At 58.1% G+C, this 23,825-nt stretch overlaps 1 protein-coding gene and 1 long non-coding RNA gene across 5 annotated transcripts; one reads left to right on the top strand and one right to left on the bottom strand.

Annotated features, from left to right (window-relative positions):
• Positions 1 to 4,739: 4,739 nt before the first annotated feature.
• SIK1 (salt inducible kinase 1) lies at positions 4,740 to 15,027 on the bottom strand. Of its 3 annotated transcripts, none has more exons than XM_027085021.1 (14): positions 14,928 to 15,026; positions 14,348 to 14,518; positions 13,750 to 13,866; positions 11,094 to 11,157; positions 10,782 to 10,943; positions 10,520 to 10,644; positions 10,308 to 10,431; positions 9,412 to 9,635; positions 9,024 to 9,173; positions 8,476 to 8,598; positions 8,140 to 8,356; positions 7,363 to 7,638; positions 6,441 to 6,672; positions 4,740 to 5,968 (listed from the first exon to the last, which is right to left on the bottom strand). In XM_027085021.1, exons 2-14 carry the CDS (start codon positions 14,501 to 14,503, stop codon positions 5,584 to 5,586), a joined length of 2,355 nt encoding a protein of 784 aa, XP_026940822.1. In that variant the 5' UTR covers positions 14,504 to 14,518; positions 14,928 to 15,026; the 3' UTR covers positions 4,740 to 5,583. The 3 variants fall into 3 exon arrangements, with proteins under 3 accessions (XP_026940822.1, XP_026940913.1, XP_026941010.1); XM_027085112.1 differs by lacking the exon at positions 14,928 to 15,026 and adding an exon at positions 14,815 to 14,921; XM_027085209.1 differs by lacking the exon at positions 8,476 to 8,598 and having other exon boundaries at positions 14,928 to 15,027.
• Positions 15,028 to 15,282: 255 nt separating this feature from the next.
• LOC113608639 (uncharacterized) lies at positions 15,283 to 21,255 on the top strand. Of its 2 annotated transcripts, XR_003428390.1 has the most exons (7): positions 15,283 to 15,629; positions 16,636 to 16,667; positions 17,151 to 17,245; positions 17,732 to 17,910; positions 19,364 to 19,418; positions 19,811 to 19,970; positions 20,575 to 21,255. It is a non-coding gene; the product is annotated as an uncharacterized LOC113608639 (long non-coding RNA). The 2 variants fall into 2 exon arrangements; XR_003428376.1 differs by lacking the exon at positions 15,283 to 15,629 and having other exon boundaries at positions 15,772 to 17,245.
• The last annotated feature ends 2,570 nt before the right edge of the window (positions 21,256 to 23,825 follow it).

Genomic DNA, 23,825 nt, shown 5'->3' with positions numbered 1-23,825 from the left:
TCATCCCAGCACACGGCTCCTCAAAGACAACGGGGGGAGCGCTGTCCCCGGAGCCTCCTGAGTGATGTGTCTAGTCTTTACAGAAATCACCTTCAAATAAATGAAATGATGATAATTAAAGAGTGAGTCAGACGGAGGCCCAGGAGCTCCCCTGAGGGGAGGGATTGAACATGCTCACTCTTTTTCTCCCCACCCCTCCCCCATCCCACCTCTCCCCCTCCCCCTCCACTGCCCTCCCAGCCTCACAGTAATCAGCTCAGATTCCAGGCCCCTCTGGTTTCCGCCCTCTCCTCTCACCGTGGACAGTAGCCCACAGAGCCAGACCTGGAAAACCTCAGGTGGGCCCACTAAGACATCTCCACCCTGGATACCCTCTTCAGGAGACCCTGTCAAGGTCAAAGCTCGTGCCACAGGCTGGCGGTGCCCATCCCCCCGGCCCCCACCCCACCCCCGTGCGCATCTGGAACTCCCCGCTGTTATTCTGGAAGGAAAACTCATGGGCCAACACTTTTCCTTCCACCCCCAAGCTAGCCAGTTCCTCTTAGGTCAGGTTCAGTCCCCACCTCGGAGGGAGATGAGCCCCGGCTCTCCAGCCAGGAACTTCCCTCACTCTCCGAACCCTCCGACCCCGCCGTCCCTACCGTCCGTGCCCCCTCCTCCCCCACAGAAGCCGCTCTCACTCCGAGGTGCCCAGAAAGCCTTCCTCCCAAAGCAGGGCAGGCTCTGGCCACACACCGTCCCGTGGCCCGGCCGGGAGGGCGCTCCCAGCTCTGGGCAGCAACAGTCACACCGACCACGGCACCTGGCGCCTTCAGGGCGAGGCCTCCTACCTCTGCCGGAGGATTCAGTATTTTCAACATCAGTGTGGGGATGAAAGGGGGCCAAGCCTGGGCCCCCCGGCCCCCTGGCCCTTCCTCCCTGGTGGACACATGCCCTCTGGCTGCGGCGACCCTGCAGGGACCCTGCGGGGCACTGCTGGGCGCTCCCGGTGTGCCTGGAGCTGTGCTAAGTGGTTCCCGGGGTGTTTAGTGGTCACACCCCCTAAGGGGCATCATGAGGCGCGATGCCCTGAACACAGGAAAGCCGACTAGAGCTGCCCACACACAGACGTGCAGTCGTGTGCTAAGGGACGTGCCAGAGACTGGCTCGGCACCGCCGCACCCCACGCCCCACGCCCCACCAGGAACGCACCCATCCACAGCGTCAACTCCTCGCAAAACACCCGAGAAGGTGGGGTCGTCCAAGGTGCAGAAATGCTGGGAGAGCAAGACGCGGTGGCGGGGCCTTGAGAAGACCCTTCATGCACTGCGAGCCTCGCCGAATCCCACGGCCACTGGCCTCCTGTTCTGGGGGGCGGGAAAGTATTCGTGAGCGGATCTGTAAGCCCAGGACGGAGTTCCGACATCCCGCGGGTCTACGTGAGGCTCCCTGCGCCGGGCTCATCTCCAACCTGGGAATTCTAGGAAGTGTTACATCACGAGAACAGTAACACCACCACCACCAACAGTAAGAATGGCCACACCATCCATTCGGAGACAGCAAGCCAGCTCGAGAACAGGGGCTCACTCAGCTGCCGGCTCTTTGCCGAGGGGCCACGCAAGCCCGCCTGCGCTCGGGCCCGTGGGAGTGGGAGTCGGATGAGATATGAGGTCCCCACCAGGAGCTGAGCGTCCGGTTGGGAGCCAAGACACAGGCATGTCAAGTTATTAACACGGCGCAAACACAACAGCCAAAGACGTTGAGAGGCCCAGACGCATTTTGCTTGAGCTCTTCCTGGTTTACAAGACTCTCCGTCCCAAACGGCAAACTGGATTTTCTGGATTTCCCTTTACTCTTCTCGACAGCAAGCCACAGGGCCTGAGCTCAGTGGCCGAGCCGGCCCCCTCCTAGGTGGGGGGACAGAGGTGCCAGGGCGCAGAGCCAGCTCCGTGGGCCACGCCCCAGGGAGGCCCGAGCAGGGGTGTCCCCTTGGGGTCGCTGAGCTCTCCTGGGGGCATGTCTGACCCGCCCTCCTGCCGGAAGCCGGCCTCACGGCTCAGTCAGTCACTGTGAACCTAGCTCCCGACCTAAGATGCTAAAACTCTTCTTCAGCAAGCCCCCAAACTGCTGAGACGCCCCAGAAAACAGGGAGCCTTCTGCCGGGGGGACTCCTTCCCACGGCCGTGAGGACCCCCGCCGCTCAGCTCCCGTGGGCTGTCGGAAGGGCTCGGCATTTAGGCAACATGCAGCGTTATTCCCAGAATGTGTGGAAACAGACTCCGAGCTTCCCCGGGATTCCCCGTGGATCTCACCCTGCGGCCGTCTCGCTCTCTTGCCCACTCCTGGCCCCTGGAGCCCCTGCTGTCTGCTGTCCACCTCTCAACCTGTCCCCCTGAAAGAATCTTTCTTCTTTTCATTTTGGTTAAATACACATAAAACTTACAATCTTAACCATTTTTAAGTGTACATTTCGGTGGCCTTGGGTACATTCACGTTGTTGTGTAACCATCTGTTGTGTAACCACCATCTGTCTCTAGAACTTTCCGTCTTCCCCAGACTGAAACTCTGCCCCCATGAAACACTCCCTCCCATCCCCCCCCGCCAGCCCCTGGCCCCCACCGTCCTGCTGTCTGTCCCTATGAGTCTGGCTCCTCCAGGGACCTCACGTAAGCAGATCATACGATATTTGTCCTTTTGTAACTGGCTTATGTCACTGAGCATAACGTCCTCAAGGTTCATCCGTGTTGTAGCAGGTGTCGGAATGTCCTTCCATTTTAAGGCTGGATAATATTCCATTGTGTGGATGGACCCCATTCTATTTACCCATCCATCCACCGGTGGATACTGGGTTGCTTCGACATTTTGGCTACTGGGAATATGCTGCCACGAACGTGGGTGTACAGATACCTGTTTGAGACCCTACTTCCAGCTCTTTTGGGTCTGTGCCCAGAATTGGGATTGCTGGACGATACGGTCCTTATTTAACTATTGAAGGAACTGCAATACTGTTTTCCACAGCAGCTGCAACACAAGCAACGCGCAAGGGGTCCAATTTCTGCATCCTTGCAAACACTTTTTTTTTTTTTTTGATAATGACCATCCTAATGAGTATGAAAGGGTTCAATAATTTTTTAATCAAAAAAGATTTGCCAGGCATCAAAATGAAGAGAACCCTTTGGTCTTCTGGCAGCCCCATCTGCCCTATTGCTAGAAGGTGATGATGCCAACTTGAAAAGACCAGGAAATAGTTTGGCTGTGAGATTCTTCCAAAGCCTTGATTTCTAGGTGGATTCAGAGAATATTATGGGTGAAGAGTGAAGTCTGAATGGTGCCCTGGGAGGGGACGAACCAGCTGAAAACACATCTGGGTGTCAAGACACCCAGCCGATTAGCAGAGCTGCCACCTGGGAAGGGGTCTGAGCGCCAGCGGGCCTCCCGCGCCCCCAGCCGGGGCCACCAAGCGCCCGTCCCTCCTAGCGGGTCAGGGCTTGGGCCTGCAGCTCGGCTGGGCGCGGGAACCGGCACCTGGCCCTCTTCTCCGAGACCTGAAACTCATCGAACCTGGAGGAAGCGGCTCGGAAGGAAGGAGCCCCCCACAGAGAAGAAGCCGGGGAAGGAGTCAAGGTTTCTTCCCCAAATGTTTTATTTAAATATTAAATTAAAAAACATACATCCACTAATCATTTGGCGTACATCTCTCATGTGAACGTAGGAAATAAAATAATTAATTCAGTTATGGTAAAAAACCCAAACTATGTACATCTTCATCGGACGGCGTGGTGCCTCGGGACAGGCTCCCGCGTCCAGTCCGCGGGACAGCGCTGCTGAGAAACCCGCAGCACACGCGTCGCAAACACCGGACACAACACGACACACGTCTTGACGGTGACGGGAGGAAACGCTGAGAGTAAAGTGCTTGTCATGGCTCTGAGGCCTTTGATCAACGGCGTTAGAACAGATGCGTTAAGGAGGGAAGCGGCCTCGGGGGAGTCGACGGTGCCTCCGGAAGGCGGAGGCCGAGGCTGGCGCCCCGGGGCCTCCGGCGCTCTCCTGGCCCAAACCTTCCTAGTCACAGGAGGCTTTGGTGACTCCTTGGCAGCCAGGTGCAAGGACAGTCCTTCGTCCCGCTCCTGGACACAGCTACAGAGCAGCGGCGGCGGGGCCGGCCTCCCCGGCCTCTGGCGACCCGGCAATCTTTGGCTTCTACACGTGCCACCTTCCCCATTCGGCATCACCTGGGCCTAACACTGCAGGCTGCGAGAGCCGACACAAGCTGAAGGCACCTGCGCTGGTAAAGGGACGGCGCTGACTGGCCACAGGGATGGGGAGGGACGGTGCTCCTCAGCCCAGCGGCCTCTGACGGACCGAGCCGCCACCTGAGTTCACCTGCCAGGTGAGCACGCGCCTGGTCCGCTTGCTGCTGGCCCCGCCTCCACACGGACCTGGTGCCGGAGCTTGGTTACGTTACCAGAGAGGGAAGTTCACACCAGGAACACAAAAACGTAGTAAAAAGTATAAAAAATAAGTAGTGTATGTTTGTCTCCTATGTATACACATGTACAGTATTCGCTTTAAAAAAAGAACAAAGCTTGAACAGCACTGACCTGACCTCTCACTTCATTTTCCTAAAACGGAGGCCCACCAAGCGCAGGGCCCGGACAAGGTGGGCCGTCCCCCGACCGCAGGCGGCCCATCCCTGTCCGTCCCAGCATCACAGAATCGCCATATTGCACGATCCCCACTCCACCCCAAGTCAGTTGTTCTTTTTGGACCCTGATAATGAAATGCATAAAAACTTAATTAGCAGCGGAAATAAGAGGTGCAGGAGGAAGAGACTTCCCCAGCTCCCTCGGAGGTGCCCTGGGGCTCCAGGCCAAGTGACGGGGGGGGGGGGGGGGGGGGGCGGGGAGCCTCCACCTCGCGGCCCCCCCACCCCAGCCAGGTTCCTCTTTGCAGCCCCTCCGAAGAATCCTGGAAAACCAGCTCCCGAGCAGTTTATAAAACGTCTCCTCTAAAATAAGAAAAACTATCCTCTGGATTCTGATTTCAGGGGAGAGAATTCCAAGAATTTATAGATTATCTTCTCTTGGGCTGGACGTTAGAGCTTTTCAAGAACTGATACGTAAAGCAGAAAGTTCACAGTTTTCAAGTGAAGCCTAAGTGTTCCAGGAAGTGGAGAACTGTGAACTAAAAAAAAACCCACTAACACATGCACGCGCACACACACGCGATGGGGATGCATGGCTCACACCACGGTTTCCTGGGGGCAATCGGCGACCCCCTCCCCACCCCCCCCACCCCGTGACCCTGACCACAGCGCTGCCAGCTCTACCCGCTGCCCTCCTCCCGCTTCCCATCCACCCGCCCCAATGACAGGCCCCTGGATTATTATTTTTCTTCAAAAAGTTTCCAGTCCCTACTCGGAGTTACAGTTGCTCAGTGCAAGGGGAAAAAAAAAAAAATCAAACAAAATATAAACTAAAAAGCCAAAACACCAAACGTATTGCTTGTTTTCCTGCTGAAAAGTTCTTGGCTTTGAGTCCGGAAACGTCTTCACATACTCTGAAATTATTGCTTCGAGAAGTCACAGCCCGGCCGGGCCCCTCACTGCACCAAGACGAAGGTGCCCGGCGGGCCCGAGGTCAAGTCCTCCATTTCACAGTCCCCCTGGGGCAGCCCCGCAGGTTCCAGGCTCGGGGACAGTGTGGCGAAGCATGGCTGGGGGGCCACGGCGGCAGGGCCGGGGGCCGTGGAGCTGCTGATGCGCAGGTGGGCGTCCAGGAGCTGGGCGGCCGACGCCACGTGGGAGCCCCCGGCCTGCAGCAGCGGGGGCGGCAGCAGCAGGCTGGGCCCCAGCCCCAGCTCCTTCCGCAGTCCCGACACGAGGAGGGCGCCATCGCAGGGGGCGAGGACCAAGGGGGCTGGGGGGGGCTGGGCGGCTGGCTGGCAGCCGGGTGGGGCCGCCGGGTGGTGCTGTAACTGGAGCAACCTGGCCAGGCCGAGGGACAGGGAAGGCAGGTCAGTGCCGGCCGGCGCGCGGCTGCCCCCGCCACCCGGCCAGGCTCCCACACGATCGGGTTTCCACCCGCCAGGGCTGAGGGCCCGCCCCGTGGAAGTACGGGCTGGAGCTGCTCGGAACACGCCACTCTGGGCGTGACTCATCCCCTGAGCAATTCCTGGCATTTCATTCCCCGTCTTGCTTTCGTAGCAGCTCAGAGATGCCAACCAGACGTGACATTCTTACCCGCCGCCCCCTCCCTCCCCCACTGTGGGCCGATGCTCCCCACCCCCGCCCCCCAGCTACTGGGAAGGAGCTGCACAGATCTCCCCCAGCCTGGGCAGGGCAGCGCTTGTCTGGTTACGTGCAGAAGCAGGAGCTCAGGGAGTAAGGCCGCTCAGAAAAGCCTAAGCCACACGAGCCCTGCCCAGGCCCCGGCGCCAGTGCCACGCGGGCGTCTTACCTCTGCTGGTGCAACACCTCCTCCAGCAGGCTCCTGCCCTCCCGGCCGCCAGCCCCGCCGCCGTGCAGGCCCGGGCTCTGTGCGGGCAGCTGGAAGGTGCTCAGGCCGCCCCTCGAGGTCCGGCTGGAGGAGGGCTGGCACACCTGGCGAGCCAGCCCCTTGATCTTGTTCAGCCCCAGAAAGCCTTTGGTCCTCGCGTTCTTCCTCAGCTGCTGCCGAAAGGCTTTCAGCCCTGGGGACAGGCAAAGTCAACAGGTATACGGACCCGTCCACCAGCCCTGGCCTGACGGCCCATCGCTTGCTGGGGCTTCCAGACAGCAGGGGAGTATGCGGGGCCGAGTGGTGTGAACGTGGTGGGATGAGGGGACCCGCACGCCTTCCTACAGGGTCAAGGGGCCCTCTCGTCACCCCATCACTTCACGACAGCCCCTCTCCTGGGGCTGGGACATCAGTCTCTTTTGGATTTGGTTTGGGACAGCAGTTCCAGCCCTGAAGAAGCACACGTCTGGGCAGACAGTGGATCCTTCGTGGAAGGAGGGCGTGAGCAGTGCAGGGGCCTCGGGACGGGGCTGGGGCCCCACAAGCCCTGCGAGGTGCCAGGAGACCCCGGCCGCCAAGTATGGCTTGCCTTTGTGGCGGGTGCCTCCCTGACCATCCTCCTCCAAGTCCGGAGCTGATGCCCACCACCCAAGCATCTCTTGGGCTCTTAGGACCAGCTACTAGAGGCCGTGTGAGCTCATCCTAGAAGCCAGGGTGTCTAGAAGCCGGGCAGCAGCTTCGGCCTGCCCAGGGAGCACAGCTGCTCCACCAGGACCAGCTAGAAGAGGGGTTTGCCACCTGCCGTTAAGGACAAAGTGATGCCCCCCGGGGTGCACACGGGTCTCCCAGGGAAGGCAGAAGTGGGCGCGAAAGGGGAAGTCACCTTGAGTGAGAGAGGTGTCTGACGCCCTCCGGCCCTCCTGGAAGCTGACGGGGAGCAGGGCGGCTCCTCCCAGGGCCCCCTGCGCCTGCAGCACAGGGGTGGCGGACTGGGTCCCCAGGAGTGGCGAGGCCAGTCTGAGCGGAGAGCAGGCGCTCAGCAGCCCCTGAGCGACCAGGTGTCCGCTGAGCCCAGCCAGGCCGTCACCCGCAGAGGTCAGGCAGCTGTCGGAGCTGGTGCCTTCGGAAGGACTGGCCGCGGAGGGGGAGACAACGATACCTGCAGAGCAGCAGGCGCTGCTGAGGCCAGACGCACCCGGGGACGCCCGACACCCTTTGCAGCAAGTCCAGGTGCTCTGGCCCCGGAGCTTCGCGCCTGCTGCGGCGTCTCCCGGGCCCTCAGATGGCCTGTGGCCCACTGACGGGGCAGACAGTTGTGCCCTCCCCACCCCTAGCCTCAACTCTGGGGGTAGGAAGTCTGCGACAGCCAGATGCCCCCAGAGTCCAGGGAGCCTCGACGGGCAGCACCACGGGGCTGGGGGCACGGCTACAGCCAACAGGTGGCGCTTGGACCTGGGACACAGAGGGGCCTGGGCCGAGGACCTGCCCTGCTAGCCCCTGAGGGCAGCTAAACCCCACGCTGTCCCTGCCATTCGAGGGCCACCGGCGAGGTCTAAGTATGGTCCACGTGGCCTCGGGCGATTCAGGAATGGCAAACCCGAAGACGCTGCCCGTCACAGCCCACCCGCCGGGCATGTCCCTGACCCACGGGGACGCTTACATGGAGGGATGCGCGGGGAGAAGCAGGTGGAAACCTCGGCCAGCGTGTGTCTCCGGCCGGTGCTGCCAGGCGGGGGCCCCCGTGCGACCTGCTCCTCGTCCGGGCCCGGGCCCCGCCTGGCCTCCTCGCTGATGGCCGTGTCCAGCAGGCTGCTGGGGGAGACGGAGCGCCACTGGCACATGCCGTGGCAACCGGTGTCCACAGGGAAGAGCGAGGGCTGTGGGGACACACGGAGGCCGGTGACCCCAGCGCTCTGTGAGGCCCGGCCCGGGGCGTCACCAGCACTGGGAACCAGACGGGCCCACCCCGGACACCGCCTGCGAGGCGCTCGCACACCTGCAGTGAGCCGTGGAGGTCACAGTCCAGCTCGGCCTGCAGGACAGACTGCCCCAAGGTCTGGGGCTGTGCGCAGAGCAGGGCGGAGCGGAAAGCGTCACCGGGGGGGCCTTCCTGAGGCACCTGGGGGCCAGCAGATGAGGACAGAGGCCGTGAGGGACAGAGGCAGGGGACGACCGCAAGCAACACAGCGTCGCGGAACAGACCGGGCTGGCTTCCCGCTGACTGTTACAGGCGTCGGCCGCCAGCTGCGGGCTCAGGACACGTGTGTAGCCCCCTCCAGTGCCTCACCGGCCGAGCGGTGGCACCAGGGGCCGTGAAGGAACAGGGGGTGGTCGGGCGGGGCCTGACCCCCAGCAGAACGGCTGGCACCCCCCACCCCGCTTCACCACACGGGACCCCTGCCAAGTGCCTAACGGGAGGGGGTAGGTGACCTGGGGGCTCAGCCTGCATGCCCTCCCAGCCATGTCCCAGCAGGGTATTCCTAACTTGGGGACACAGTCCAAGGCAGAGACTTGGGGCTGGGTATCGAAGGCGCCGCCCCTCACCTCAAATCCGCTGAGGTCCGAGCTCCGGGGCCTCTGTTGCCAGGCGTGGCCGGGGCGGGCCGGCGGCTGGGCGAGCCGGAGCTCCTTCAACCGCTCCAGGAGGAGGTAATAAATGGCAGCGAAGTGGTTGTAGCTGCTGTTCTGCAGCGACTGCGGGCAGAGAAGCGGGGTCAGAGCGCAGCCGGCGGGGGGGGCTCCTGAAGAGCCCGCCCCCGCGCCATTCTGGGGTGGCCAAGAACACCCTCTCCCGTGGGCGAGCCGCCCTTCGATCAGCCGCGCGCCCGTTTTAACCCGGCTGGCGAGCACCTGCTTCCCCCGTTCGGCGGCCCGCCCCGCCCCCGACCGGGAAGGCGCACCCTCCCCATGGCAGGCCAGGCCGGCGGCGCACCTCCACGGTCCTCTGCCGGTCCACGCCCAGCGTCTGCATGATGCCCAGCGCCTGCTCGTCATAGCTCCCCAGGCTGGAGGCGTAGCCGAGCAAGGAGAAGACGGGGCAGGTGGGCTGCCGCAGGGCGGGGTCGGCCCGCATCCACCTGTGCTCCCAGATCTGGCTGATGGTGATGCGCTTGGTGGGGTCCACGGCCAGCATGCGGCGGACCAGCGTCTCGCAGTCTGGGGGGCAAGGGAGGCGCACTGAGCCCGCGAGGGCCTCCTGCACGCGTGTGCCCAGCGCCCACCTGGGTCCCTGCAGGGGACATGGCTCCCCTGCACGTGGCGAGCAGACAAGTGACCGTCCCAAAGAACGCTGAGGCCGGGAGCGGTGGCCTGGGTGTCACAGACCTGCCACTAAGGAGGGCCACGGGTCGAGGGATCAGGTCCCTGGGGAACGTGGTCCTAACGTCCACCAGACCGAGCACCACCTAGACTCCCCCACCCTGCTGTGACCAAGCATGTGAGGAAGCAGCTGTCCAACACCTTCCAAAGTGGAAGGGAAAAGCACAGTGTGGGAGGGGTGAGACTCAGGGGATGGGGCCAGCACCCCGAGTGCTGTTGCTGGGCCCCCAGCCAGCTTCAGAGCAGCCGCGTAGGCATCAGCTGGCCCTGTAAGTCGGGCACAGAGAAAGCAGCCAGTGGGTTGGGATTCTCTCGCAGGCATCGAGTAAACACCCCACAGTGACATGGGCCTGGCTCCCAGGCCCGATGGCAGACTCAGAAGATGGTCAAGCAGGCATTTCAGGAAATAAATTCCTCCTCATCCCCCCAAAGTCTCATCCTGGTTACCCAACAGCTCGGGCAGCAGGCTGGTGACCGCACCCGCTCAGAGGAGGCCGGGCACTCACCTACCTCGAGACATGAAGAAGGGGATGCGGAACCGGCCCTCCAGCACCCGCTGCCGCAAGGCCGGCAGGCTAGGCCCGTCGAAGGGAAGAGACCCGCAGACGAGGACGTACAGCACGACGCCTAGGCTCTGAGGAGGACCAGACTTGAGTCAGCACCTGCGCCCCGGTGCCCCCCGAGCACCCGCACCCCCCAGGCACTGCACCAGTGGCTCCTACCCAGATGTCCAGCTGGGGGCCTTCGTACTCCTTCCCCTCGAAGACCTCCGGGGCTGCGTACGGGGGGCTCCCACACCACGTGGACAGAGGCTCTCCTGGCTTATAGAAATTCCCAAACCCGAAATCTGAGAGACAAGGAAACAGGCGATGAAGTTGCAGTGCAAACGGCAGGGCCGCAGTTTCAAAGGCTCGTGCGATACGGCATGGGGCCCCTCACCGGCATGCACCTCCCTCCCGCTGGGCGCGCTCCTGGGCCCCTCACCTGCCAGCTTGATGTCCATGTTGCCGTCCAGCAACAGGTTCTCGGTCTTGAGGTCCCGGTGGACGATGTTATGGCTGTGGCAGTATTCCACAGCTGACAGAATCTGCCAGAACTTCTTGCGGGCTTCACTCTCGCTCAGGTGCCCGGTGGAGGTCAAGTAATCTGAGGACGGACAAAAGGAAGCTATAGCCCCAAATCCAAAGGTCCGGCCGCCGCCTAGGGCACAACGAAAGGATTCTGGGGAGACCCAAACACTGGAGGGGCGATCAGGACATTTCTTTCCAACAGATACTAAGAATCAGCATGGCTTACCAAACATTTCTCCATTTTTTGCGAATTCGGTGACAATGTAAAGCATATCCTTTGTTTCCATAACCTAAAAAAATAAAGACCTAACGTTTAACCACATAAAGGGAACATACCGACGGTATAAATAATCTACTTGAACCCCAGTAAATTTTTAACTTCTCCAGAATGAGCACGTTCGTTATTTTAAAAAAGGAAAGAAAAGAAAATCTTCCGCAATAAAGAGACAAAGGGGATCCCTATTCAGAAAAAGTTTTTTGGGGTGGGATAGGGAGGGTGGAAGGGAGGGAGACACAAGAGGGAAGAGATATGGGAACACATGTATATGTATAACTGATTCACTTTGTTATAAAGCAGAAACTAACACACCATTGTAAAACAATTATACTCCAATAAAGATGTTAAAAAAAAAAAAAAAGGAAAAAGTTTTTTGAAAATCAGAGGTGAGTTCCTCACTAACCTATCCATCCTGAAACACCTCTGCTTCCCAAAAATATCTACTTGTATTGGAACTCTCCTCTATGGTATTTTTAACTCACTTTGCCTCACCCAAAGTGAAGGCTCTGCAGGCCCCAGCAGTAAGAGATGGCAAGAGTTCTGTGAGGCCTTTCTTCTAGAAGCCTAGCAGGCAACAGATTACCCAAGCCAGGGCCGGCACGAGCTGAATAATAGATAACAAATTCCCCGCCCCACTTGCGTTACTGACCTGATACAGGAGGCTGTGAGAGGCCAGCTTTGCCAGGTAAGCTACAAAAGACTCCTCTCCTACAGCAAACTCCTCGGCGTGTGTGTCAATAGCAAGAGCCAATGTCAAACACACCTCAGAGGTTCATTTACTGATTGAGAATTTTATTTCACGTTGAAAAAAAATTTTAAGATTTAAAAACATAACTAATTAAGAAAGGAGGTCAAATTCAAATCTTTGGTACTGAAAGGAGTAAAACAAACTCATGTCTGTGTATTTTAAAATATTTCAGAGGGAGACAGAGAGAATACATCTTTACAGAAAAAGATCTCTTCAGGGTTCAAAATATAGTTATTCCCTTAAAAAGGCACTTTAAAGACAACTGCCTTGAGCCACAAATCTAACAAGAAAAGCCAACACAATGCAGTTTCGCTACACTTGTAACTACCCTTGCCCTGGGCGTGTGTGGTAGAGTGACATGCTGCAAGTTTATCCCTTTCCTCAATTTAAAAAAGAGACAGAGGAAGCATTACGAGTCAACGTGTTTGAAGTTTTAAAAAAAACCTCGAGGAAAGAGCTGAAGCGTCTCACGGAGGTTCTGGGGACCGGGCCAGGGGAAGAAAATTAGACACTAGTGTCAAAACCAGAGCCATAACAATCGCTGCTACCCACTGAACCCTGTCTCCAAACAGTTAAAACAGCTCATGGAATGATGAGAAAATTCACCCCCAGAAAAGACCTCTACCGTCTGGCTCACTGGGCTCCTCCCGCACAGGGTCAGCGGAGGACAGGAAGATGAGGAAAGCTCTGGCTCATCCCCCTTGTCAAAGTCAGAGACAGACAGGCTTCAGCCCACTCCTGTGGAAACAGGCTGGGCACATTGCTCAGGCACTGACATCAGTGACCATGGAGGAAACATCTTATCTCGGCCTGACTCAAAAATGACAACAGAAACAAAACACGAACTGGAGTGCACGTGACTCGATCTCGGCACTTAACGATGCTGAGTAAACTGTCATTAGAGGAACACGAGCCCCATGACTCCACCTCATCCTTCACCATAACCCACGGCAGCAGCCTCCCCGGGGGGTCATTTCAACCTCAGTCCTCTCCCCTGCCACACTGTACAGCTTCGCCTTGCCAAGGGCACACACACATCCCCACACCGTCCCATATCCATCTCGGATCCACAGGGTTTCGTGAGAATCGTCAAAAGGAACTTACACCCAACACAACTGGGAGTAATATCAAACATTTGCAAAGAACTTATCCTTCTGCAAGTAGACCCGAGTTCATTTTGCAGAAGCACCTGGCTAAGTAAGAGATTCCTTTGCTGTCCTAATTAAATCAGCACTTAGTTTCCAAAGATACAATTTTTTAGTTTCAAGGAAGAACAAAAAGCAAACCAACAGACGGACAGGGTGAGGCACGTTCTTAAAGCAGATTAGACGGCAAGTTCCTTTTGCTCTCACCGCAGCAAAGGTACCTCATCTCTCCGTTTTTGATGGAAGGGTTGAAACGGGATAGACAAATGCTCACTGCAGCCTTTGCGCAGATAAGTTTACGAAAACTGGTAAGAGCAGCTGGTTTTAAAGATTAATAATTATCTGCAAAGGCAGAAGAGTCTAGTTTCACTCAGATTCGTCCCTTCACACTAAATGGTTGACTTGCGGCAATGCAGAGATCTAGTTGTTTGTTTTCATAGTAAATTTAACAACCGACCTCCACGCATTCAAAACTGGAATGAGTAACACTACCAAACAAAACTTTAATGAAGCAAATCTGAATTATGATCCAAGAGCAAGAAAATAATTGCACAGCTTACAGAAGTCAATCTGTTCACCTTATACAATCAACCCCCTGACTCCTACAAACACCCAAAAAGAGGGGCAACCTTCAGAGACTTAAGTTGTTGAAAATTAAAAAAATGATACACTTTGCCAGAAGTAACAGTGGAAGGCAAACTTGCGTCCTTACCTGATAAAGCTTTATGATATGAGGATGACTCAGAAGCTTCATGATCTGAACTTCACGGTATATTTTTTCCAAATTGCTTGAATCTAATCGTGTCTTGTCGATTATTTTTATTGCAACCTACAAATTTTTAATAGATAAAGGATATTTTGTTTGAAAAAGAAAAACCCTCTCATTTAAGCGAATTTACACATTTCATTTTCTGTAGGTTAATTTCTAAAACACTTTATGTCCCCAAAGGTCACAAAAAGTTAGGGAGGAAAATAACGGAAGTAACCGTTAATATTACTTAAAAAGCCAAAGATCAATAAATGTCCTAAGTGTCTGCAGGCTCACTTTTCAGGGCTCCAGCTGCGCTCCGAGGTTATTTGCTCATTACCCTATTTGCTGTCCCCCAATATTTGTACAAATTATGCATAATCATAATATAAAGCATTTTTTTCCTTTTCCAAACTAAAAACTGTCAGCGTTTAGACATTAGGACGAAGGACCCCACAAGCTGGGATTCCACCAGCTTCCCCTGCTCCGGGGAGGGGGGGTGTCCACCCGCAGAGGGTGCACCCCCGTAGGGTTCACCCCGGGGTCCCGCCGCCCCACGCACCTGCGTCTTGGTAACTCGATGCCGGGCCAGCTTCACCACCGCGAAATTGCCCTTGCCCAGGGTCCGCTCGATGTCGTAAAAGCCCACCCGGAGAGGTTTCTGCTGTCCCTGGCCCGAGCCCGCGGGGGCCGCGCTCAACTCCGACATGATCACCATGGCTCCGGGCCGCACCTGCGGGCGGGGGGCGCGCTCAGCTCGGCGCCGGCCGGCCCGAGCCCAGGGCCCCCGGCCCGCCCTGCGCGCGGACCCGCTGCCACCCGCCCCCGCCGGCGACCGGCTCCACAGCGACCCCGGATTCCGGGAACCCCTTGGGACGTGCGCCCCGCTCCCACGCCCGCCGCCCGCGCTCGGCTCGGCTCGGGCTCCCGGTCCCAAGCCCTGCGGGGCGCGTGGATCGCCGCTCGCGCTCGGCTCCGTCCCGAAACCCGGACCCCCGCTCCCACGCCCCCCTACGCCGCCAGCCTCACCACAAAGCGGAGCCCGGTGGCGGCGCCCCGGCCCGCGACCCCCGCGCGCGCACCTGCGGGGCCGCAGAGTCCGCAGCCCCGAGCCCAACGGCGGCCGCCTGCCCGCGCCTCACCTCCGCCGCCCTCGGAGCGCCGAGGTCGGGACGCCGCTCGCTCCGCGGCCCCCGCCGCCCGCTCGGCCGCTCGCGCTGCCCGGCCGCCCGCTGCTCGGCCGCCTGCCGCCCGGGCCGCGCCGCATGTCAGCTCTGAGCCGAGCGCCGGGCTCTCTGGCCGCACGCGCCGCCAGCCCCGCCCTCCGGCCCCGCCCCGGCCCGCCCGGCCCCGCCCCCACCACGCCCCCACGCCGCCGGCCCCGCCCACGCCGCCGCCGCCGGATTGATACATCCCCATTGACGTCCTTTTGACGCCGGAGCGACGCGCGGCCGAGCGCCAGGGGGAGGGAGAGCGCGAGATCGGGCCGTTGCCAAGAGACTGGCGGCTCTGACGCGCGCGCTGATGAGGCCGTCGCCACGGCGACCGCGGGGTGGTGACGTCAGGGACGCCGGCCGCCCGAGGCCCGCCCGCCAGCGCCCGCGTTCCCGCCGGCGCGCGCCCGCTACCGGACGCCGCGGGCGCTGCGGGCGGCTTAACCCTTTCGTCCCCGGGCGCAGCCTTCCCTCCTGCACGCGCGCGCACGGCCGCTTTCGCCCAGGTCCCCGTCGTCTCGCACCCTGACAACAGGCTTGGTTCTAGCGCGGTTCCGAAACTCCCTGAAGTGCAGCACAGGTGCGGCTGCGTCCTCTTCAGCCTTCTACTCCAGGTTCCTCATTATCAGGGTACGGGTTTCATGTGTCCCCCAGTTTCCGTTGGAAGTGCTCGGCCTTGGCGCCTCTATTAGGAGAAGTACCAGGTGGGGCCCGGGAAACCTCACAGAGTCGCAGAATGGGCCATACGGGCTGCAGGTGACAGCAGGCCAGCTCCCACACCCCAAATTGGCCACCCAGGCCCAGAGGGGAGCTGCCACCCACCAGGGACCCTCCGGAGCGTGGCAGCTGCATGCATGGAGGACCTGGGCAGCCCACTTCGATTACTCTTGCCTCGTAGGAGCCTCAATTGTTTAGGAAGTTAGAAACGTCCACACAGGAAAGCTGGCCAGCATCTCTGTAACCTACGCCCGCGCGGGGCGTGGGGACGGCCCGAGTGCTGTGAGCCCCCAGGCCGGGGCGCAGGTAGTTCTGGGTCCTCACGCCTGGCCTGGCCCCGCCCCACCCAGGACGGGGCGCGGGAGGGGTCACGTCTGCGGTCAGAAGCCAGCAGGTGACTGGAGGCAGCTCTTTGCAGTGGAGCTCCTCACTGTGATGGAGGAAGGGCCCAGTGGGCTGATTTCCGGGGTGACCGGAGGTCACCAGGTGGGAATGGACCCCACGCAGCAAGGCCTTCCGGTTCTTGGGACCAGAGTATTAGGAAACCCAGTTAGCAGCACCCTCACTAAAGGTCGCGCCTTTGACTCAACTCGTCCAGATGAGGAAAGCGCCCTGTCCCTTGGGGAGGGGGAGCGCCTCCCAAGAGGGCCAACAGGCGGGGTCAACAGTGGGCGAGGACCTCACCCCTGGCGAGGCTGGACACTGCAGTTCCCCCGTGGTCTCCGTTTCTTTTGTCCACTGCCGGGTCCACCATGCTGTTTCCCCAGAGCTGCGGGGGCGTGAGGGGTGGGGACCTGTGCCCTCAGGACCGAGGTGCCTGCAGCCTGGTCCCCGCTCGAGAGGAGGGTATGAGAATGGCCGAGGGTGACAATTTCCACTGGCGTCACCGCTCACTGCATGTCCCTTTATGCCTCACCAGCAAAGAAGATGTTTTCTAAGAGAAGACAGAGGGTATGGAGAATGGCATTTCTTAAATATTAGGAAGGCAGCACTTTTGAGATTTAAATTCTGCATCTAGCCTGCAATCATTTTTACCTTGTGTTAAATAAAAGTACCACGTCAGAGGAGGGGCTGGGAGCGAGTTAAGTGAAATGGATACGGAACTTAGACACCTTCTCGGGAGGCTGCCTGGCGAGGGCGCCTGGTGGAGCGGGGATGCCCTTCTACTGGTGACCGATTGCAGGCCTGGGCAAATATTTCCCATCACCCCCTCCCTGGGCAGTTGTGTGTGGGTTTAGTTTGTTCTGAAAGTCCTTTCAAGGACATAAATAGTCCCAGAGCTTTCTTTAGTCTTTCAAAAGTGCCTTCGTTATCTGTCCCAAGTTTATCCATAGAGATTTTGGAGGAATATTTTTTACTTCCTTCAAGCTGAGTAGTTTACAACTGCTTTCCTCTCCTTCGGGGGGTCCCAGCACCCTGCTGATCTCTTCCTAGGAGAATGGCACGCAGAGTGAAGAGACTAGGACCTGAATGCGCTCACCTGCTGTCCCTCGTTCTGTGACTTACGAGCTTTTCTCAGGCTCATCCAGGTGACACCCAGCAAGCCGGCCCCTCCAGCCCCTCACCCACCCGCCCCAGATGTAGCCAGAGTCTTCGGAAAGGTCATAGACGTTTGCGAACGCCTGGCTGTCTGTTTGGAAACATTTTGTCAGTGCGGGATAGAAACTGCAGGCAGAAGAGCTGAAGCTGCCTCCCCAGAGCGGGTCCCTGGACCCAGGCTCATTTCACCCGCTCCCAGCCCTTCCTGAGGGTCCCACCATCTGAACAGCCCTGCGCGGGCTGTGGCCATTCTCCAGCCCCTGGGCGGCGAGCCTGCTCTTTGGACAATGCAGGCAGGGCAGAGGAAAAGGCAGACCTCAGAAGGGCTGTCACCCCACAGTGGGGTTCCTCCCGGCACCCCTGTGAATTGGCTGCTACTGAGCCTGTTTCCCAGGGCCTTTAGTTGTTGCTTGTCTCCTCAGCCCCTGGAGGCTGTAGTTCCTTCCAGAATGCTTGCTTTATTTTCACGTTTCTAGTCTTCCATGCTTTGTACACAATACGAGGAAAAGAAAACACTGAGTGTGTGCTTCTGCAGGCGTAAGAAAGTGACCTGAGCAAGTCTGCACCTAACCTAGTGGAAGAAGGACTCTCAAAGTCTGCAAGAATGGTACCATAGACATAGATATAGATATCACTGCAGATTCGGGAGAAAACAGTAAGTCAGGTTTCTTTTCCATTTGGAATTTCTTAAGCCTGTCTTAGAACTGCAGTGTTTCTGGAATTCATCTTACTGTTTCTAGATCTTGAGCCTGCAGACCCCATCAACAGGTCTCTTTAAACATTCACAGGTGTGCCCACCTTGTCCCCGGTGGGTGTCCTAAACCTGCTCCCCTCCATGACTAAAGGTGGGGGGACGCCAGCGTCCCTCTCCGGGTGGCTTTCCCCTGGTCACCGAGAGTATGACAAGGCACGTTTCTTTCTTGACACCCTTCTCCTAGGTACTGAAGGCCCTTGTCTGTCCTCCCGGCTCTGTTTCCCTTGGTTTTATGTGGTTTGTTGAGGGCATTAGCCCAACGATCGCAGGCCTCAGGGAAAACGGTCAGCCACCAGCAGCGTCCGTGGGCCCCAAGGGCGGCCCTGGTCCCTTCTGCATCTGTAGAGCCTGAGACACAGACACGCTTACAGACACGCGGGCACTGCGTCTGGGAGTTACGACCCCTGGCCTGGGGTCCAGGAGGCGGGGGGAGAACCCAGCTGTTCTCAGGCCAACTCAGCAGCTTGGGTGAAGCAGCCGTCCAACGCCGCCAAGCGTGTCAGCCTCCCACAGCTCCGCCTCCCACGCGTGGGATGCGTTTGCTCCGTGACTGCCGTGGTCATGGCCGTATTCCTCAGTCCAGGCTGTCCGCAGGCTGGGAGAGAAGGAATCCTGGTGCTGGGGATGTTGGGCCTGGGCTGGAGGTGTCGGGGTTCTGGAGAGGCAGCCATGGGATGGGCAGGGCGGATTTCCAACACTCTGGGTTTCATAGGCACAGCGGCCGGAGCTTCCTATTCACAGACCAGCTGGCCCCGGGACCCCAAGTTCTAGGCTTTCTCTTGCCATCTCTGTTCCTGTCACCACTGAGGAACCCGTGTGCCTAATGGGCTGGTCACGGTTGATACTGCACCTGAGGCCTCGACAGGCCTTGGGGTGTCTGGCTCCCTGGCCCGTGTTCTGAGTCCTGTCCTAAGGGAGCTGGGGGTGGGCTGCAGGGGGCGAGGTAGGCAGCAGAGAGCCAGCAAGGGCCAGACGGAGGCATCGTGTTTACTGGGGGGGCTCGTGAGAAAAGCAACATCAAGGTTCCTGGCAGGGGTGGTCACGGGTCGTGACAGCACACCCACAGTACCCGCTGTCCTCTGGTGGAGGGAAGGGCATTCAGGAATGCCGGAGGTTCCCACCGTCGTACCTGCGGCATCGGCCCGTCAGGAAGAGGAGCCCCACCCCTCCACGCTGCGGAGCAGAAGCCCCTGGGTGTGGGCCTCCTTCCTGCGGGGGCCGCACAGAGCACCCCGACTCCTTCTGGGAGATGTCAGACTTCCAAGGGGTGGTTCTCAGCTACGTGTCTCTGGGGCCCCCACTGGCGTCAAGCACGCTGTACTGGCCTTTGTGTTACACTTCACTCATTCCCCAGATCTGTGAACGTCTACTCTTCACAAGAACCGTGCTAGGCGCTGCCAGGAGCACAGGTGAGCTTTGTGACAGGCTGGTAGGGACCGCGGGAAGGGAAGGGCCAGGTCAGAGAGAGGCGAGGCGGCCAGGCATGCCAGGGCCAAGGGAGTCACCCACCAGCGCCCACCCAGGCCCGTGAAGCGCCTACCGTGTGCTGTGCGCTCCCTGGGGCTGTGAGCACAATGGGAGGAGGACAGACGAGATGCCTTCCCCTGAGGGCCACCATCCGGCTGAGGAGACAGACGATAAAGACCAGACGGGGGTGGGGGGGCTGGGGGGGCTGGGGGGGGATGGGTAAGAAGCTTTCAGAAGGCAGCCACTGGGAGGAGGAAAAGAAGCCAGAGTCATGGAACAGAGTGGTCTGGCCGGAAAGTGGCCGTACACGGGGAGCTCCTTCTGTTTCTACCAGAGAGAAGGCAGAGGGTGTGGACCCAAGGGCGGGAGGCCGAGAGGACCAGCTGATGTGGGGAGGAGAGGAGACAGGAGATCCGGACCAGCTCCAAGACGGACGTGGCGGAAGTACTGGAATCGTTGAGGGTCCATTCACCAACGATCGCCCAAACAGTTGTGTGAGTTTTCTCTGGAGGTGCTCAGAAGAGGACGGGTGTGGCGTAAGTGGGTATGTGGGCTTACCCGGGGTTGAGGCACTGCGGGGTGAAGATTATGATGGGGACAGAGGTGAGGATGAGGGGGAAAGGAGTTTGGGATGATGCCTGGCAGTGAGTCCGGTCTGGAGTGTGGCTTCCAAGCTGGGGAGGAGGGATGGGGACAGGAAGTGGGGGCACATCCCTGGCGACAGGTCCTGACGGCTCTGAAAGTCTAAGCAGTTTGCCCATTCCGGACCTTGGGGGAGAAGTGAAGGACCCCCCACCCCCGTTCCGGGAGCAGGTTCCCAGGGTGAGCCAAGAGAGGGATGGGCAGTGACGGACAGGCCAGGGCCCCAGCTCTCCCTATGGCTTCCAGATGGATCCCCGGCAATTTCAGCGGCATCAAGTGAGAACCAGATCAAGGCTCCCTGAGCAGCGTGGTCTCTTCTGATAAAGACTTTGTTTTTTTCTAAATATAAACATCAATAGAAAACTCAGTAGGAAATTTAGAAAATACAGAAGTATGTAAAGACAAAACCGAAAAACCCTGGCAGTGCTGCTGACAGTTTGATATTTTTCCATGCAGTCTTTTTATAAAAGGATCGAGATCCTTCCGTGTATGATGCACCTCCTGCCCGTTTCGCCAGCCCTGCGGAGGAAGCCTCTTGCCAGGTCATTAAACCACCATCAGAGTCACGCCTGGAATTCCACGATGGAGGAGGCTGTACCGTCCCCGATTTAACCCCCTGTTGTCCCCCTCCCCCATGCCAACATCTTGGTCACTCTGACAAGCCTTTCTGCTCACATTCTCCAGGAGACTTCCTTGGAGATGCCATGGCTGTCTGAGAGGCATCCGGGGTCCCGATTGGACACCTGGCCCAGCCTGCTCAGGACAGCACAGCCCCGGGGAGGAGGGTGGTACCTGGTGGCCAAGAGCAGACTCTCAGAAACCGAGGGCTCCCAGGCGGTCCTGGAGACCCGCAGGCTCAGGCCACCACAGCAGGGCTTGGGGGCTGTGGGAAAGGGAGAGGCCTCATCCCCCGGTTGCCAAGGTGACGCGGAAGCCTCTGATTGCCCAGGAGGACCCGTGGCTCAGCATCGGGCTTTTTCAGTACAGCCTACAAAGGTGTTTTCGTTCATTCTGACCTGGTTTTCATGGATTTTGGTATTGTTGTGTTGTTTGTTTAAAAAGACAACACATGGACTTACGTCATGAAGAGGCAAAGACGTCACTGGCATCAGCTAATAAAAATGATCATAAACTCGTCCCCAGACTGAGCACCCGTAATGACACCTGACAGGTACAGTGTGACACCTAATGAGCCGTGCGAAGGTACAGGACGTGGACAAAGTGGGACGAGGTCCCGTGGCATTAGCACACCACTGTCAAGCTCGCATCTGCTCGGTGGTTCCTGCTAAACCAGAAAACCAAACTTCGGTGGGAAAAAAGCAATATTTTCGTGTACGACATAGCTCAGTCTAAAACCCCTCAGAACGGGTGAGAGTTTTAAATTTGGCAGAGCCTTTCAGGGTGCCTGGACCAGGAATAAGGTCCAACCAGCACTGCCTCAGGGCCAGGAACCTCTGGGTCACCCCAAGGCCTCAAAGGAGGTTTCCAGAACCTTCTTCTCATAGATAAACCACAGACCAGAAGTCAGCAGGCAGGGTTTGAAGACCTGGGCCACCAGCACTGGAACCGCCTAAGTCTCAGATCCCCAAACCAGCTGGGTTTCCTTCCGTTTTCTCAGAATGGGTGTGCAGGTGCACGAGGATGCCATGGGCCGCCACCTGGTTTCCCTCGGCAACATCTGACAGCAGACATGGGATGGTCTATGATGATGTGAGGTATTGGGATCATGTAGAATCCGAAAGAAGTTTAAGCACCTAAAAAAACAGAGGAAGGGCTAGAGGCCTGGGCATTCCCAGCCCACTTCAGCATTTGTTCCCCTCGGACAGAGGGACTCCCAAGTGCTCTCAGGGCGAGTCCGCCTCTGTCCAGGCCTGCAGGTACACGCTGAGTCCTGGGCTGACTTGGGACCCGGTTGAAGCCTCTTTCCTTGTTGTCCATGGTGACACGCAGAGCTGGCTGCAGGACCGGGGACCAGTCAGCGTCACGGCATCAGGGCAGTGGCGGGAGCTGGGCTCTGTCAACTCTGACAATTTTATTTTATTTATCTTATTTTTATTTATTTATCTACTTTGGCCATGCAGCGTGGCATGCGGGATCTTAGTTCCCTGACCAGGGATTGAACCCGGGCCCCCTGCAGTGGAAGTGTGGAGTCTTAACCACCGGACGGCCAGGGAAGTCCCAGCTTTGACGATTTTATATCTTGTTTTTTCTATTTATATAAAGGGAATTTCTCTGTGTCATATTATTTAAAGACGTTATCTTTAGCGTTTAATATTCCATCATGTCTAATATTTATTTCACACTTCCATTTATTTAACATTTCACCTATTTTCAGACATGTGTTGTTTTTACACAAGCTATGTGGCTTCAAACAACAGAAATCCATTCTCCCACAGTCTGGAGGCCAGCGGGCTGAGATCAAGGTGTGGGCAGGGCCGGGCTCCCTCCTGAGGCTCGAGGGGAGGGTCCTTCCCGCCTCTCCCAGCTCCTGTCAGCTCTCAGCAACGCTTGTCATTCCTTGGCTAGCCACAGGTTTTTCTCTTCTGCTTGGCGGCATCGTGACACCCGGAGAGCGTGGCCTGACAAAACCTTCTGATGTGACATTATTATACAATGATCCCGGAAAGCAAGGGTGCCACAGCAGTGACACAGCCCAAAGGCAGTGTTTGGCCTCCAGGAAAAAAAATCCACAATGATAAATGAAAGAAAAATACGTGTAAGAAAGATGTAAAGGACTAAATGTCCTTACTACGTAAAGAATTCTCAGAGTAAATAAGAAAAGCACTCACCCTACTAGGGGACTTTGATTGTGCCCACCCAGTGCCGCGTCTCCTCCATCTGCCACCCTTGTCCGTGAGATCTGAGGGAGGTGACCTCTACTTCCCCTCCAGAGGTGGAACTTGACACACACCTGGCCGGCGAAGGGGCTCCTGGGGTCTCTGGCTGGAGCTACGGGGGGGAGAGGCAAGCTTTCCCCCGGGGCTGTGAAACTGGTAAGAGGTTAGCCATCGCTGCTGCAGTGGGGTGAGCGAGCTGCCTGAGAACAAAGCCACGCGGCGGGGGGTGAGGGGGAGAGCTGAGATGCTGGTGTAGGCCCACCACGCCCATCCCTTTCCCCAGGTGCCTCTTCTTACAAGGACACTTGTCAGATTGGGTCAGGGGCCCACCCATTCCAGGATGACCTCATCTCAGCTAATTCTGTCTGAAACGACCCTAATTCCAAACGCGGTGACATTCTTAGGTGCTGGCGATTAGGCCTTTTGGGGGGTACACAACTCGTACAACAGTGCGCCTTCGTTTTAAGGCGCAGTTCCGGAATGTTCGTACTCGGACTGATTCTGTTTTTGTGTTTATCGGCCTTTGTACTTCTTCTGCGAGTCAGATCTTCTGTTTTCTGTTAATGGGTCTCGGCCAAGGCTCCCTTGGTTGTGAATGACAGAAATGCAACTTGACCTGCTTGAAGCTAAAAAAGAAAGTCCGTAGTTGACGTCAGTGAAGGCTTCAGGGCACGTCAGGGTTCAGGCTGAGCTGGACCCGGGTCCTCGTCGGCGCTTCTCTGCTCTCTTCCGTCTTTTCACCAGCATCTCAGCTCTCCCCCTCACCCCCCGCCGCGTGGCTTTGTTCTCAGGCAGCTCACTCACCCCACTGCAGCAGCGATGGCTAACCTCTTACCAGTTTCACAGCCCCGGGGGAAAGCTTGCCTCTCC

Source organism: Aethalodelphis obliquidens, unplaced genomic scaffold, assembly GCF_003676395.1.
Source record: "Aethalodelphis obliquidens isolate GAN/ISIS:26980383/991018 unplaced genomic scaffold, ASM367639v1 scaffold1, whole genome shotgun sequence".
NCBI lineage: Eukaryota > Metazoa > Chordata > Mammalia > Artiodactyla > Delphinidae > Aethalodelphis > Aethalodelphis obliquidens.
This window is presented reverse-complemented; position numbering and strand designations above follow the sequence as displayed.